Genomic DNA, 16988 nt, shown 5'->3' on the forward strand with positions numbered 1-16988 from the left:
CCCTGCTCTCTTGTCCACATGTCCGTCCTTGGCCTGTTGCAATGTTCTAGTGAATCCCAACGCAAACTGGACATGTGTCAATTAGAAACTTTACAGTCTTCCAGTCTGAACATTGAGTTCAACAACTCCATTTCCTGCATTTTCTGTTTTGGTTGAACTCTCTCCTCCACCTCCACTCCATTTCCATTTATTTTATTTCATTTCATTTTTTTAAATCTTATTAATCCATTTTATTAATTCATATTCTTATACACTTTAAATTTTAATTTCTTCCATCATTTCATTTGTCCACTTCTAAATCTCGCTTTCCATCCAATTCCCCCACCCCACCTCCCCCTGCCCACCTCACTCAGGCCGTCTGCCACATTCCTCAGGTTGTCCATTGACACTCTGCGCCTTTGTTTTGCCATTTACACATTCCGATCTCTTAATGAATGCCATTAGCACCATTCTTTCAAAGTGCTGCTGGGAATATTGCTGTCCCCAAGTGTTCATAACTGCGACCTTGACAGAGACTGGATGCTTCTGCACTGAGGGTTTTCTGGGGCCTAAGCTGTTCACTGTATTTTTAGGAACATAGGAACAGGAGTAAAGCACTCCTGTTCTGAAATTCATTTAGATCATGGCTGGGATGATCCGGCCCCATCGGTGTAACCCACCCCGGGATATTAGGCAGCCCAGCCAATAAGTCCATTGACTTGGCAGGACTGGACGATCTCAGCGGTTTGTGGGACCAGAAAATCCCGTCCACTATCTCAATTCCATTTGACCGCCATGGTGCCAATATCAAGGCTATCACCTTCAAATGCTTATGCTTTGTTTAGCTTCCATTAACATTCTCCACAGCCATGCACCCTCTGTAACCTGTATGGACAAGTGACAAGGGGTGAAATATTCTGGTCCCTGTGGCTGGCTTAATGGCAGGTGGTGGATGGGAGAGGGGACAATGTGGTGGGTGCTGAAGGGTTTCCTACCAGCCTAAAATGACAGCGGGATCTTCTGCTTCCACCCACCACAATTCTCACTAGGGTTGCACAAAACTAATGTACATCCCGCTAACAGGACATAGATGACGACACCCCCACCGCCTGATTTTTCACATCACCAGCAGGAAGTCATGCTGTTCCAGAACACATCTGGACCAATGTGGCGTGTACAGGTCAGAAGGCCTGGGGCAGCTCACAAAACTCCAAAGACAAGATGGAGGCCTCCAGGGGCCAGACCCTAAAACACCAAGTGCTGCAGTGGGTGACGGGAGGATTTACGATGTAAATCTTCTGACTTCAGCATCATCAAGGAGATGGAACTTCTATCTTCCATGGTGGGTTAGCTGATGTCTGGTGCACTTTAAAAATGGTGCCCAGATATGGGTGGGGCACGTGCATTCCATAACTCCACACTCTGCGCCGCTACACAACAAGTCAGGAAACTTCCATCTGCATAATTAATGATGTTGGGGTCACGTAGTATCACGCAAATTCCTGGCGGCTTCCACAGCGGGAAACACTGCCGTCCCCACCTCTGTCCCTAACCCCGCCATAGGATATAGGACGGGATTTTCCGGCCGTGCTCACCTAAGTCTGGAAAATCCCACCCGAGGTCAAAGGATCTTTGTGTGGTCAGCCCCCTGCCCGCTATGATTCCTGTGGCAGGCAGGATGGGAAAATTCCACCTAGCATCTCTGATTTTTCTTTACTAATAAAGCTTTCAGTTCAGTATCTTCCCACAGCATTATGCATGTGTTAATTACCATGTTGCACCTGAATTAAATGAATATAAATGAATATTTAAAGAAAATTTCAAATCATCACATTTTCTGTTTGTTGGTATTTACATAAATGATTATTTTACTAATGTGGTTTCGAACTTGCCTTTATACATTACATAGATTCTTGACCGGCTCAGTATGGTGATTAAAGCAAGTGAAACAACAGCCTTTGTTGGACCGAGTGGCTCTGGTAAAAGCACAGCAATACAACTCATTCAGAGATTCTATGATCCTAAACAAGGAATGGTATGTTTTCAAATCTTTTTCAAACATCATGAATAAATACGAAAGTATTTGTATGATTGCCTGCCCTTAATTATATAAATAAACTTTTCATATAGCTTACAGTCACAGTCACCTGGAATATTCCAGGTTGCAGCACTGCAGATGTTCACTTTCTATTCATGACTGCAATATTAAAAACAATTCCCTTACCGCAGGTTACTAATTTGTCATTAATGTCCCTGATTTTGACTTTACTCTGTGGTTGATTGCTCACAGGACATTGTACTTCCAGGGATAGGTGTAAATCTACTGTGACCATGTTGCAATTTTCTGCATTGGAGTCACCATCATATGTAGGTCAAACTTCCAGACAAGCAATATAAGAGCTCGGAGATCACAATGGCTTGCCTGAGGCTGTACTACAGGTAGACAGCCTCTGAGTTTTTAAATTTTTCGCAAGTGGTTTTACTGGCCCACTTAAGCGAAAGGAGGGAGCAGAGACATTTGGTACCAACTGAAGGGAGCTCGTCAAAAGAATGGCTTTAACACAGTGCAAGGAGATAGCTTAGCCAATCCGTGACTTTGGCCTAGCAACAATAGGCTAGAAAAGGTTGAAAGACTTCTGAGGCTACCAAAGTAAGAGAAAGTAGTCAGACCTTATACTAATGCAGTGTGTGGTGAACCATAGATGGTTACCACTATGGGTACTGAACCATAGATGGTTATCACTATGGGTACTTGTACATATGTTACTCTTGTTACTGTTGGGGTTAGGGTTGGGGTGTTCCACCTGTTGGTATCGTTCTGTGGTACACTCTAGTTGGCTCCGCCTTCCTATAGGAGTATAAAGGTCACTGCACTTCCTAGTGACCCTTTAGTCTGGGATTGTATTGTTAAGCAGTATGCTCTATTCTTGTTGCTAATAAAAGCCTTTATTTCCCGGGTACGATCCAGCCTCCCGAGTGAATTAATCGCGCATCACAGTGTGAGAAGCATATTTCATATTTGCATTCATCGTACCTTTACTGGGATGAACACAATTATAATTACCAGAAATAATCATAATTTCTCCAATATGGGCAGCTTCATTTAACTAAGTCAAGTATGAAGTCAAGCAGTAAAAGCCTCATAAAGATGTGTAGCTGTTCCTTAGCTGCACAGAACTTGAGCAAAAATTCAAGGCTTATAATTGAGTATAGTATCTGCCTGCTCAGATAGATGTAAAAGCTTCTTGGCCTTTTGGCTAAGATCAAGTGTAGTCCTGCACTTGATAGAAGTCAATGAGGTTACACTGAGGCTTCATTTGAAGTAATTTTTAAAAATGGCATCTTGGTCTTTTGGCTAAGATGCAAATGAGATCAAGCACTGAAGGAGGTGAAATGACTGCTCCTATCAACTTGGATCATGTAGACCAAGCCCAAGACAAGCTTGTCTTGTCAGCTTGCATCTGTAATGTCTCACTGGTTGAGACTTTGAATTGGACTTTGATTGGATATAGCTAAAAAAAAATGTAAAAGCTTCTCAGTCTTTTGGCTAAGATCAAGTATTGGATCAAGCCCAAGATGGGGTGCAATGCTTTATCTTGTCGGCTTGGATCTTGTTTGGCTCTCTTGTGGGGATCCATAAATTAGATTCAATTTGAATTTGGTCTTTGGATCAAGCAAGGAGATGAATTTGGGATTGCTCAGTCCACTCTGTGCATTGGCTTTGGAACTTTAAAGATTTTAAAAAAGATTTCAAAGGTTCCACCACCAAATCTTAGCATTTTGGCTAAGATCAAACATAGGATCAGGCGTGTGATCAGCTGTAATGCCTGTTCTTGTCAGCTTAGATTTCGTATGTCACTTTTGTAGAGATCATGAATTGGATTCAATATGAATTTGAGTTGGTTTGTGGGACAAGTAAGGAAATGAATTAGGGGCTTGTCCCTGTCTGCTCTGTGTGCATTGGTTTTGTGACTCTAAGAAAGGAGAAACATTTTTTTAAAATATGTAAAAGATTCCATGGTATGTTTTGCAAAACAGAGCAGGAAGTTTCCTGGACCATATTGTGCACAAATTGTTGACATTAACTGCAGTGACGATACTTCAGAAGTAATTCATTAGCTATGAAGTACATTGTAATATCCTGGAGATGGGAATCGTGCTGCAGTAAATGCAAATTATTTCTTTGGACAAAACAATAGAATGTTTAGACAAAATGAATATATAAAACAGCATGCATGTTTAGGATTCAATTAGACCAACTCATATTCCATGATTACTTTTTATTTCTAAAAACAGGGTGGAATTCTCCCAAGTCCCCACCGGGTGGCTATAGGTGGAGAATATGGTGGCAGGCCCAGAAATTGGTTTCACTTCAGTGTGCATTTACAGAGGGATCTTCCATTGGTGCCCGCCATGGCGGGTCAGAAAGCCTGCCAGAGGCTGGCATGAACCTCATTTGCATCCCAGTAATGGGGTGCAGATGAATGCCTGACCCTCCGCGCCAGATTCTCTGCAATGCCGGCAGGAAAACATGCCAGTGTGAAACACTTTCGGAATAACTTGGGGACTCACCTGAATAGTGCCTGGGACTGCCTTGGGAGTTCAGGATGGAGGACACCTGCAACCCTAGATCCTGGAACACCACAGCAGTAGGTCTGGGTTGTTCTGCAGGTGAGACCTTCCGGATTCGGAGAGGGTCCGGAATACCTTCCAGCCTCAGAATATTCCTGGAGATCCATCTTCATTCTCAGGAGGTTCACCTTCTGGCCTCAGACTGCTCCCAGAGATCTATCTTCATTTTCAGGTGATCCACCTTCTTTCTTCAATAGTGGGTCAGTGATGTTGGGACCTTTTGAATATGGCACCTGGACGCGACAGTGAGCTACACACCATTCATGTCTGCCCACCACTGATAATGGCATAAAACACCCCGTGCATAATTAATGAGGTCAAAGCTGGAAGATATGGCATGTTTTCCTGCCAGCTTCCACATTCCCACCCCCGCCACAGTACTTAAGTCTCAAAATGGGAGAATTCCGCTCACAATATCAGTATAGCTCATAATTGAAATAATGTATAGACTACATTCAATTAACTTGGGGAGGTGAGGGCATACTGGTATTGTCACTGGACTAGTAATCCAGAGACCCAGGGTAATGCTCTGGGGACCCCGGTTCGAAACTCACCATATCAGACGGTGAAATTTGAATTCAATAAAATTTAGAATTAAAAGTCAGACGATGACAACAAAAGCATTGTCACTTGTTGTAAAAGCCCATCTGGTTCACTGATGTCCTGCAGGGAAGGAAATCTGCCACCCTTACCCGATCTGGCCTACATATGACTCCAGAGGCACGGCAATATGGTTGACTCTTAAATGCCCTCTGAAATGGCCTAGCCAGCCACTCAGTTCAAGGGTAATTAAGAATGGGCAATAAATGCTGATTCAGCCAGTGATGCCAACATCCCATGAACAAATAAAAAAACGTGCTTCATAGACATGGTGTTGTTATAAATTTGACTTGTTCTTGCAGGTCACACTGGATGGCCATGATATTCGCTCTCTGAATATTCAGTGGCTGCGTTCTTTGATTGGAATTGTTGAACAGGAGCCTGTCTTGTTTGCTACCACCATCGAAGAGAATATTCGCTATGGTCGTGACAGTTTGACAAAGGATCAGATTATTAGAGCAGCCAAGGAAGCCAATGCATACAACTTCATTATGGATCTGCCAGAGGTATCATATAAAAATCACTATTCACACGTGGCAAGTATAGGTATCCAAATAGTGTAGTGACTCAATGGAACGGCCTCCTGGGCAATATAATTAATGTTACCTGAATTCTTTAGTTGAGAATTATAAAGAACAGGTATAGATAGAAATTGATGGGTGGCACTGTGGCTAGCACTGCTGCCTCACAGCGCCCAGGGATCTGAGTTTGATTCTCTATTTGGGTCACTGTCAGTGCGGAGTTTGCACGTTCTCCCCGTGTCTGCATGGATTTCCTCCGGGTGCTCCGGTTTCCTCCCACAGTCCAAAAGACCTGCTGGTTAGGGACATTGGCCATGCTAAATTCTCCCTCAGTGTACCCGGACAGGCACCGGAGTGTGGCGACTAGGAGATTTTCACAGTAACGTCATTGCAGTGCTATTGTAAGCCTACTTGTGATTAATAAATAAACTTTAAAAATAATCAAATACTCTAATGAAGATAATAACCCAAAATAAAATGGCACATTGAAATAAAATCTTTACTTAATAGGTTAATCAATCAATTTCCTTCTTGAATTGAAAGACTATTTCAGTGTTACTCTTTCATAAATTAGATATGCAGGATATTATCACAGAAGCAACATGATGATATACTAATCTCTTCCACAAGAGGGACACGTTAGATTATTTTTGCAAATATCCTGAAAACCGTGTTGTTATTATACTGCAGCATTTGTTTTATAATATGGAAAGGGAAGGAAAAATATACCGACAATCATTTAAAACCATGTGAATGACTCTTTTTATTAAATGCCACAAAATACTTCATTAAGAATAATATATTATTCCTTGTATTAGATCCTTTATATATTTTTGGTAATAGCCAAGATATCTTTTGCATTCACAGGATATTTGAATGGTGTGCCATACTCTGAAAACTAGTGCCTGCTTTAGTTAAATGTTAATTTTTTGCTGAATATTTTGTATTCTTCCAAATATAGGGTATGAAGAGTGGGGAGACAAATTTCTAATTTTTGGCCCATGGTCTTAGTATTCTCAACTTCAGAAAAATAGCCTAGAAGTAACGTAACATTCTTTCTACTTTGCCGTAGCAAAGAAACTGAGTGACAACTCCCAAAGAGCAAACTTGCTGCAATGTTGTGCCATTTTACCCCTTTCCCCTGACAGTTTTGCCGCACTTAAATAGAACTGAGTTGAATTCATTCTAAATCACTTCACATTGGATCCTTACAGTGTCCGACAAGGGAGATTTTCATCAGTCCATGCAGAATTGGAGTCTAGGTCACAGAGATAGAATTGATAGTGTGTTAACTCACTTGGCATTCCCATTAACATCCTGCTTAAATCTTTTCTGTCATGACGTGCTCATACATATTAGTTTCTTTTTCAGAAATTTAACACCCTTGTAGGTGAAGGTGGAGGTCAAATGAGTGGAGGACAAAAGCAGCGTATTGCCATTGCTCGAGCTCTTGTGAGAAACCCCAAAATTCTGTTATTGGACATGGCAACTTCAGCACTAGACAACGAGAGCGAGGCAGTGGTTCAAAATGCATTGGACAAGGTGTGCTTTCATTACAAAGATGCAGAAAACTGTTGGAAGATATCTCCTCTGAAACCTCCTTCAGCTTCACAACCTCCCCGGGTTCTCTAGTCCTGTGACACTGGCCTTTATTCCTCCTCAGCACATGCCCCTGCCTACGTCCAATCTTCAGTGGTTGTGCTTTCATCTGCCTAGGCTCCACTTCCATGACTTTTCACCCTAAACCTGCCTGGCTCTCTATACCTGTTCTCCCTGTAAATCTATCTCTTTGACCAAGTTTTTGGTGACCATTCGTCATTATTCATTCCTTCATTTGACTTTTCTTACCTTTACACCTTTTAGATATTTTGCAACTTTAAAGTCTTTAAACTTTGTTGCTGTTATTCTTATTGTTGCATTGAATTATTGTTTTACTAGCTATCTATTGCCTTATATAATTTAGTTAATGAAGCAAATAATTACGTTTCATTTTCATTTTTAAAGAGACTAAATTCAACATTTCTGAAAGCATGTTGAAATTATTTTTGTGCAAAGGTTCGGTTGGGTCGAACGACAATCTCCATTGCTCATCGTTTATCCACAGTGAGAAATGCTGATGTGATCATTGGTTTTGAGCATGGAAGAGCCGTAGAACAGGGAAAACATGCAGAACTACTTGAAAGAAAAGGGGTTTATTTCACTTTGGTAACTCTGCAAAGCCAGGGAGATAAAGCTCTGAATGAAAAAGCAAGGCAAAGTGAGAAACTTTAACTTTTCTTCCTGCGAAACAGTCACTTTATTTATCCTGTTTAAAACAAAATGTTAATTGATTAATTTTATACTGAATCCCAGAAATATTTTTGATTACTTTCCATGTTTACTCATTTATTAGTGGCAGAAAACTGCCCAGTTGAAGAACCAAGAATTGAAAAGCAACAGTCTTTCAGAAGAGGGAGCTATCAAGCAAGTTTACGGTAAGGAGCAAAATATTGCACAATGGTGACCTTGGATCAAGATCTGATTTGATTTGATTTGATTTACTATTGTCACATGTGAAAAGTATTGTCTCTTGCGCGCTATGCAGACAAAACATACCATTCATAGAGTACATAGGGGAGAAGGGCAGCATGGTGGCACAGCGCCAAGGACCCAGGTTCAATTCTGGCCTTGGGTCACTGTCTGTGAGGAATTTGCACGTTCTCCCAGTGTTTGCTTGGGTTTCCTCTGGTGCTCCGGTTTTCTCCCACGGTCCAAAGATGTGCGGGTTAGGTGAATTGGCCATGCTAAATTGACCCTACTGTCAGGGGGGTTTAGCAGGGTAAATGTGTGGGGTTACGGGAATAGGGCCTGGGTGGGATTGTAGTCAGTACAGACTCGATGGACCAAATGGCCTCCTTCTCTGCTGTAGGGATTCTATAAGGGAAAGAGACAGTGCAGAATGTAGTGTTGCAGTGTGGAGGAAGATCAGCTTAATATATTGTAGGTCCATTCAAAAGTCTAATGGCAGCAGGTAAGAAGCTGTTCTTGAGTCAATTGATACGTGATCTCAGATTTTTGTATCCTTTTCCCAACCGAAGAAGGTGAACGAGATATCTGTTCTGGCTATTAAATAAGTCCATACTGGGGGAAGGCTATTTCTAGTATCCACAAACATAATTTAAAAGAGGCCTCATTGCCATTTTAGGGTTTATTAAGTTTTATTGATTCTTTCTAACCTTCCTACTCTATTTCAACTCTCATATTGTACCTCACTTGCTTGAGTGCCAGCTATCCATATCCTTACTTAGCAATCCAAATAAGATTTAACAATCCACTGAGGTGAATGGGTAAACCATGCTATCAGATATATTGGGTATCTATTGAAACCTTGAATACCAGCTATTGAGGAAAAATATATTGCAATACAATCCCTCGTGACAAGCCAATGGGTCGGTAAGGCCTATTGCCATTTTACTGTCCCAACAATGATTTTCTTCTAATACAAAAACAAAACACTGAAGGTTCAAGAAATCTGAAATAGAAGCAAAAAAAAGCAGGAAATATTCAGCAGATGATGCAACATCTTAAGAGAAACAGATCTTATGGGCTGGATTTTCATGAGTTGGGGAGACTCTGTGGAGGGATGAAAATGGCGGCTGGATTCAGATTCTGAGACCTCCAACTCCATTCCCAGAGTTTCTGATGATTAACACTGATGTTTAAGGGTGTGAGGTGATTTGGGTCATGCAGCTGCACCCTGCATTCTTGACCTGGCCACCTCCATTGTAGGACCTGGCATGGCCTTGTACTTCGCAATTTTGGTGGGGTCAGGTCAGCTTTTAAAGGACTGCTGATTCACGGAACTTCCAAGGAGATGTGAACCATAGAGTGGATGAGGGAAACTTCAAAAGCTCTTACCTACGTCCCCAACTGTAAGTATGCCCCCATCCACCCGCATGTCTTATAACCCCCAATTCAAGTTATGCTCCCACCCGCCCCACATGGCCCCTCATACCCCATACCAAGCTGCGTCCCTCACTGACTCCCTACACATCCAAATTTCAAGGTGTGTCCCACACCCACTTCCACGGCCCGTCATACCCCCGTGCCAACTATGTCCCACACCCATTCATATGGCACGTCATATCCCCATGCCAACTATGTCCCATACCCACTCATATGGCCCTTCATACCCCCATGCCAAGCTATAGAACCTCCATGTCCACTCACCAATTTTATGGAACCAATCAGCCTTACAGTGACAATAGCATGCGGTAAAAAAAGTTTTTTTAAAAAATAAGTCATTCATTCATAACTTTTCACTTTCGTAAAAAAAGCTTTCACTACAGTCTTTTTTTAAACACGAAATGTCATCATTTTGCATGAGTGAGCCATGGGGGGGTGAGGGAGGGGTTATAGCTTAACATGGAACAGATGAGGGGCCATGGGAAAGTGGTAGAGCGTAGTTTGGCAAGGAGATGGGAAGGGCTATGGGGAGTGAGTGGAGGAGCATGAGGTGGCAAGTATGGGCATGGGGAGAGTGTGGGAAGGGTTCAGAGGGAATTTTTTAGTATTATTGGAACAAAGTTCCTCAGTACCAAGATGGGTCTTTCCCACAGCCCACATCGGCAGCTCCTGTGGATGTCTCCGAACTCTTTCCAAGGTTGGCGGCCCCAGCTGCAGCCCAAACCCGAAAATCCCATCTTTGCTGGCACTTTGTCCCACGACAGGTATGCTGAGCCGGGAAACTTCCCAGTTCCCACTAGCCACCTCAAAGACGATAATCCAGCCCAATGTTTCAGCTTGATGGAATGTTAACTCTGATTCCCTCAGCCTGACCTGCTGAATATTTCCAGCATTTATTGAAGTTTTCCCTCTCCCATCCCCACCAGGCCTACAACTGCCTGCTCCTTTCACACCCATTGCATGCAAATATTAGAATGGGAACAGGGCCAAGCTCCCAGAGAATTTTCCTACTTTCTATCTTAAGTTACTGCCTCTTCTTGGGGTCACCTTGGGAAAGGTGGCAGTGGGCCATGGGGAATAATGGTATACTGCTCGCAAGTGCAGTGTTCATTCCACCCCCAGTGATTTGTCCATTAAAGGTCTCAAAGCTGAAGCCCACCAGTGGTTTCCAAGATTTGTGATATTTCTGCTCCTTTGAGGATCCATTCCAGCTTTCACCTCTGCCCTTCCACATACAGGAAAGATCTTGCATATACTGTAATTCTTCAATATATGTAGCCTTCTTTTTCTAGGCTATTGCCTACTTTAAATTAAGTAACAGTTTGGTGAGTAAAACAGCGTTCTAAGAGATGACGCCTCAGTTGTGCATTACATTTAGCATTAAAATGCATCCAAGCTTCACAAGACAAGTATATTCATCTAGCCCCCATTTGTAAACTGTCTGTACATCAAGAATAATTTCACCCAGAAAGATGCATGTTTGGATTTCATAGAATCATAGAATCCCTGCAGTGTAGAATGAGGCCACTCAGCCCAGCGAGTCTGCACCGATTCTTTGACAGAGCATCATACCCAATCCCTGTCCCCATAACCCAACATATTTACCCCACAAATCCCCCTAACATCCTGGGGAAATTTAGCATGGTCAATCAACCTGACCTGCACATCTTTGGACCGTGGAAGGAAACCAGAGCACCTGAAGGAAACCCACGCAGACATGGGGAGAACATGCAAACTCCAGCAAGATAGTCACCCAAGGCCAGAATTGAACAAAGAACAAAGAACAAAGAACAGTACAGCACAGGAAACAGGCCCTTCGGCCCTCCAAGCCTGTGCCGCTCCTTGGTCCAACTAGACCAATCGTTTGTATCCCTCCATTCCCAGGCTGCTCATGTGACTATCCAGGCAAGTCTTAAACGATGTCAGCGTGCCTGCCTCCACCACCCTACTTGGCAGCGCATTCCAGGCCCCCACCACCCTCTGTGTAAAAAACGTCCCTCTGATGTCTGAGTTATACTTCGCCCCTCTCAGCTTGAGCCCGTGACCCCTCGTGATCGTCACCTCCGACCTGGGAAAAAGCTTCCCACTGTTCACCCTATCTATACCCTTCATAATCTTGTATACCTCTATTAGATCTCCCCTCATTCTCCGTCTTTCCAAGGAGAACAACCCCAGTCTACCCAATCTCTCCTCATAGCTAAGACCCTCCATACCAGGCAACATCCTGGTAAACCTTCTCTGCACTCTCTCCAATGCCTCCACGTCCTTCTGGTAGTGCGGCGACCAGAACTGGACGCAGTACTCCAAATGTGGCCTAACCAGCGTTCTATACAGCTGCATCATCAGACTCCAGCTTTTATACTCTATACCCCGTCCTATAAAGGCAAGCATACCATATGCCTTCTTCACCACCTTCTCCACCTGTGTTGCCACCTTCAAGGATTTGTGGACTTGCACACCTAGGTCCCTCTGTGTTTCTATACTCCTGATGACTCGGGTCCCTGGCGCTGTGCGGCACATAGTTGTATCTAATTGGTCTTTAACTTTGTTTAGATTAAACAATTTGATTAAATACTTCATAATATAATCATGCAAAAGGGGAATGATAATCACAAATAAAGAAACCATTTCCTTCCTTAATACTTCCCAATTGAACAAATTGAACCTTTTGTTGTTTTAAAATACATGTTGGAAAATGTAATTATATGAGAAATCACTATATATCTGCAGATCCTCAATTCGCCAGCGTTCTAGGTCTCAGGTGTCAAACCTACTTGCCGATCTGTCTATGCCTGGAGACATTCCTTCAACTGTCCGTCGTTCCTCTGGGTTTCTTGATGATGATGATGACAAGGTTGGAAATTCCATTGAGTTAATCCAAAATCCATTGTCAATTACCTGACTTTAGATTTATTATTGTGAGCAGAACAAAAGTCACTTTGACCAGAACAGAAAATTAATTATCAAGAGTGACTTGGAGTAGAATTGTGCTGGCAATGAACAAAGTTCAGAGTGAATTCCTTAGAATCCAGCAAGTTGATCCATTCATTTCTGTTAGATCTAATTTGTGAGGCAAATAATACATTCTTTATTGTCCAGTATTATATTTCAAGGAAAGGTATTTTCCATTATTTTTATCTTCAAACTTGCAAAACTGAAATGCATTTTTAAAAAAACAAGTATGGAATGCTTTCAATTCTGGTATATTGGATTTTATAATAGATTGAGTATATCAGGAACTCTATAATTCATTAATAAATGGTGCAAAGCAGAATCTTATGGCACAATAAACTCTCCAGTCCCACTGTGGCAACCACATTTGTAATTTAACTTTAAAGTGTTTTGTCTAGAAAGTCTGCTTTCTCACTAAAATTGGGTATTTAACTGATAAGTCATTTTTGGCCAAGATGCCATGGGAATCAAGCAATGACAGGTAAATTAATTCTTCACGTCATATGAATGTCACTGCAAACTTTTAGCTCTGGCGAAAGTTGGGAATCAATAAAAAATGAAAGAAACAATAAGATATTATGATGTTACTGAACTAAATAGGATACATCCTACATCCTCAAGAAAAAATCTAAAAACATAACCAAAGATCTAATTATATTTTCAGGAGCTCCCTGAATCAGAGGTGGGAATTTTATCTACATTTCAAGTGTGAATTTACATGGGTAAAATCCAATCGTTGAAGCTCTAAAAGCATTAACAACTTGGGTTAGTAACACTTGGAAGTGGGACAGTAAAAGACATGAACATGGACCACAATGCAAAACGGTTCAGCTAAGCACTATTTCTAAATATAGGTAGCATTGGTCCGAGAATGAAATGTTTGTCTGGGATCTTCCCACTGCCCGTGGTCGTGAAGTGTCTTTGGCTCTTATCTTGCTGTTGCCCATCTTTCCTCAACACACATTCTTGTTGGCTTTTGGCTCACTTTAGCAGCCTCTTTTCTGCTCCCATTATCTCCTGGTCTTCAGTGACCACTTTTTTCACATCCTGCCGTCTCTCTTTCCTCCTCTTCCTCCCACCCACCTAACCGAAACATAGAGAGAGGGAGGGAGTAAAGCAGTAAAGAGAAAAGGAAGAGAGGGAGAAAAGTAAAGGAGATTGGCGGCACGGTAGCACAGTGGTTAGCACTGCTGCTTCACAGCTCCAGGGTCCCGGGTTCAATTCCCGGCTCGGGTCACTGTCTGTGTGGAGTTTACACATTCTCCTCGTGTCTGAGTGGGTTTCCTCCGGGTGCTCCGGTTTCCTCCCACAGTCCAAAGATGTGCGGGTTAGGTTGATTGGCCAGGTTAAAAAAATTGCCCCTTAGAGTCCTGGGATGTGTAGGTTAGAGGGATTAGCGGGTAAAATATGGGGGGGTAGGGCCTGGGTGGGATTGTGGTCGGTGCAGACTCGATGGGCCGAATGGCCTCCTTCTGCACTGTAGGGTTTCTATGATCTATGATTTCTATGATTGAGAAAAATAGCAGAAGGTGAAAGGAAAATAAATGGGGAAAAATAGAGAGAGAGAAAAATAACAAGTAAAATTTGAGAAAGAATGAATCAATAAAGGATAGGATACCAAAAGAGAAATTCAAATGAACATCTAGAACCCAGACTGAAAATGAATGGTTGACATCAATTTCAACAGGTCATTTCATGCTTGACCAACATCATTGAATTCTTTGAAGAAGTAAAAAAAGAGAATAAACTCTGGTGATATAGATCAACACGGATTTCCAAAATAAAAGCAAATTACTGCGGATGCTGGAATCTGAAATCAAAAGAGAAAATGCTGGAAAACCTCAGCAGGTGTAGCAGTATCTGTGAGGAGAGAAAAGAGCTGACGTTTCAAGTGCAGATGACCCTTTGTCAAAGCTAAAAGGCATAGAAAGTGGGAGATATTTATACTGTAGGGTGAGGGAGTGAAAGATGAGTCATAGCCACCGAAACAAGGGGAAAGGCTGCTAATGGCAGTCCATACAGAGAATAGAAGGCGTGAATGGCCAAACGACAGAGAAGTTGAAATCAGAGGGTAAGTTGTGACAGATGAAGATGTGGGGGGAGTGGGCGAGAGGAGATGGATGGGAGAAAGGTAAAATTGAAAAAAAGGGGAAGCAAAGAGGGAGAAAAGGTAAGGAAAGGGGGGATCTTTTATCCCCCCCCCTTTATCTCTATTTCATTGGGTACTGATTTCCAAAAGACCTATGATTAGATTCCACATAACAGACTAATTAATAAGATCAGAATATAGGAAATCAGGGGATAAATAGCCAAAATGTTAACATGCTGGTGACAAGACAGAAAGCAGAGAGAAGTGGTATTGAACTTTACATAGACCACACTTGACTGTACACAATTCTACTTAACATATTAGAACAAAGAATTTTGAGGGAGAGGATGCAGAAAAGACTTACAAGGATGATACCAGAACTGCAAGGTTCCCCCAACAGGAAAGATGGAACAGCCTGGAGCTGAAAAGAAAAAGTTGATGCAAGACCCAATAGAGATTTTTAAAGTTATAAAATGCTTTGATAGAGTCAACATAGGAAATACCAAAGCAGAGACTATCAATATAAAATAATCACTCAGGAATCAAATTGAGAATTCAGAAAAAACCTCTTTACCCTGACAGCAGTGAAAATGTGGAATTCCCTACCACGTAAGAACTGATCTATTTTCAGTAACATAAAAGCAAAATACTGCAGATTCTGGAACCTGAAACTAAAACAGAAAATGCTGGTAAATCTCAGCAGGTCTGACAGCATCTGTGGAGAGAGAATAGACTCAACGTTTCGAGTCCGGATGACCCTTCATCAGTGCACTCTGATGAAAGGCCATGCAGACTTGAAACATTGGCTCTATTCTCGCGCCACAGATGCTGTCAGACCTGCTGAGATTTACCAACATTTTCTATTCTCAATAATGCTGTTGTAAATGCTTATTGAAGATGCTGGCCGGAATTCACCAACCTTGCCTGCGGCTAGGATTCTCCGGTACCGCTGTAATGAATGGAGATTTGGTGGAGCGCCAAAATCTCCATTCTCTCTGGTGGCGGTAGTGGGGAGTATGAGACTGGAGAATTCTGGCCACTATTTCTATGTAAGAAAGTTAACCAAAAAAGGAAATAAGTTAGTGCTGCACATACACAAAAATGGAAAAGGACATATACATACTCAAGGTATATATTCACGATGGATAGAAAATACAAAATAAAGCAAGGAGGTGAGGGCACAGAGACAGAAGGGAAGGAGATGAGAAGGCAACATATAGAAGAGAAGAAAAAATAATGTTAAAAGGAGAAAAGAGAGAATGTAGTATGGGCCTCAGAGATTGGCTCCTTAAATTGGACTTCTCTTCTGCCTGGAAAACATGTTCAGTAAAGTCCGATTTAACCTACCTGATTCCTTGACTTTGTAAGGACATTAACAGCAGATTGGCAGACGTGAGAAATGGGCAAGGCCCTGCCTATAGAAGAGTGATGGGTGGAACCCTTCAAATCTCTGTTAGAGTTCTATGCTATATGTGCCATTTTTATTGAGATGAGGAACAGTTCCCAACATTATCAAATCTACAGATGATTATAATACTGGAACTATCACTGAGGTTCCCTGGTCCCAAAGGTTAGCTGAAAAACGCTACAGTCTGAAACACCTCAGCTTCAAGATTTTGCAGGATATTTCCTCAAACTTGTCCCTCCATTCTAGATTACTATTGACAGTATCTTGGGTTGGACACCCTTTGATGAATAAGTTATAGTGATGAAAGGGGAGGAATATCGCTGAGCTTCAGTGAATGTAAGGCATATATATAACAGCCCAAATGATGTGGCTTGGATTTTGGAATCAAACATGATCACTCATAATTCAAGATTTGATTTTTACTGGATTTTGCATTTTGGTCCCAAAAACAGCCACATGTATTTTCCTTGTACTTTCACGGGTTGTGGACATCGCTGACTAGGCCAGCATTTGTTGCCCATCCATAATTGCCCTCAAGAAGATGGTTGTGAGCTGCTTTCTTGAATCGCTGCAGTCTTTGTGGTGTAGGTACACCCAAGTGCTGTTAGGAAGGGGATTTCTCAGGGGTTTCCCTCTGGGGATCTTGTAATCAGCCAATTTCAGCTAACACAAAGACTTGTGAAAGACAGTATGCAGTCAAAGTTCTCTATTTGACCAATACGTACTGGGAGAGAGACAGCCGGAGGATTCCAACTTCTCTCTGACGTTGCATCACATGAGCACAACAGATATATATTTCCGAAGATTCGTTCTTCCTGCCCAACCTGTCATCCAAGCTGAATGGTCCAATTGCATTAATACA

General features: G+C 42.1%; 1 protein-coding gene and 1 non-coding gene across 2 annotated transcripts in view; both read left to right on the forward strand.

The window, feature by feature from the left end:
- abcb11b (ATP-binding cassette, sub-family B (MDR/TAP), member 11b) overlaps positions 1-16988 on the forward strand; it is an 89105-nt gene that overhangs the window by 41130 nt on the left and 30987 nt on the right. The window contains exons 14-19 of the mRNA XM_078228198.1: positions 1889-2014; positions 5514-5717; positions 7104-7274; positions 7788-7989; positions 8125-8206; positions 12408-12531. Coding sequence (XP_078084324.1) covers positions 1889-2014; positions 5514-5717; positions 7104-7274; positions 7788-7989; positions 8125-8206; positions 12408-12531 — 909 coding nt within the window. The remainder of the gene's footprint in view (positions 1-1888; positions 2015-5513; positions 5718-7103; positions 7275-7787; positions 7990-8124; positions 8207-12407; positions 12532-16988) is intronic.
- Positions 3217-3408, forward strand: LOC144504212 (U2 spliceosomal RNA). The gene has a single exon (XR_013499607.1). It is a non-coding gene; the product is annotated as a U2 spliceosomal RNA (small nuclear RNA).

This window comes from Mustelus asterias, chromosome 14 (genome assembly GCF_964213995.1).
Source record: "Mustelus asterias chromosome 14, sMusAst1.hap1.1, whole genome shotgun sequence".
Taxonomy (NCBI): Eukaryota; Metazoa; Chordata; class Chondrichthyes; order Carcharhiniformes; family Triakidae; genus Mustelus; species Mustelus asterias.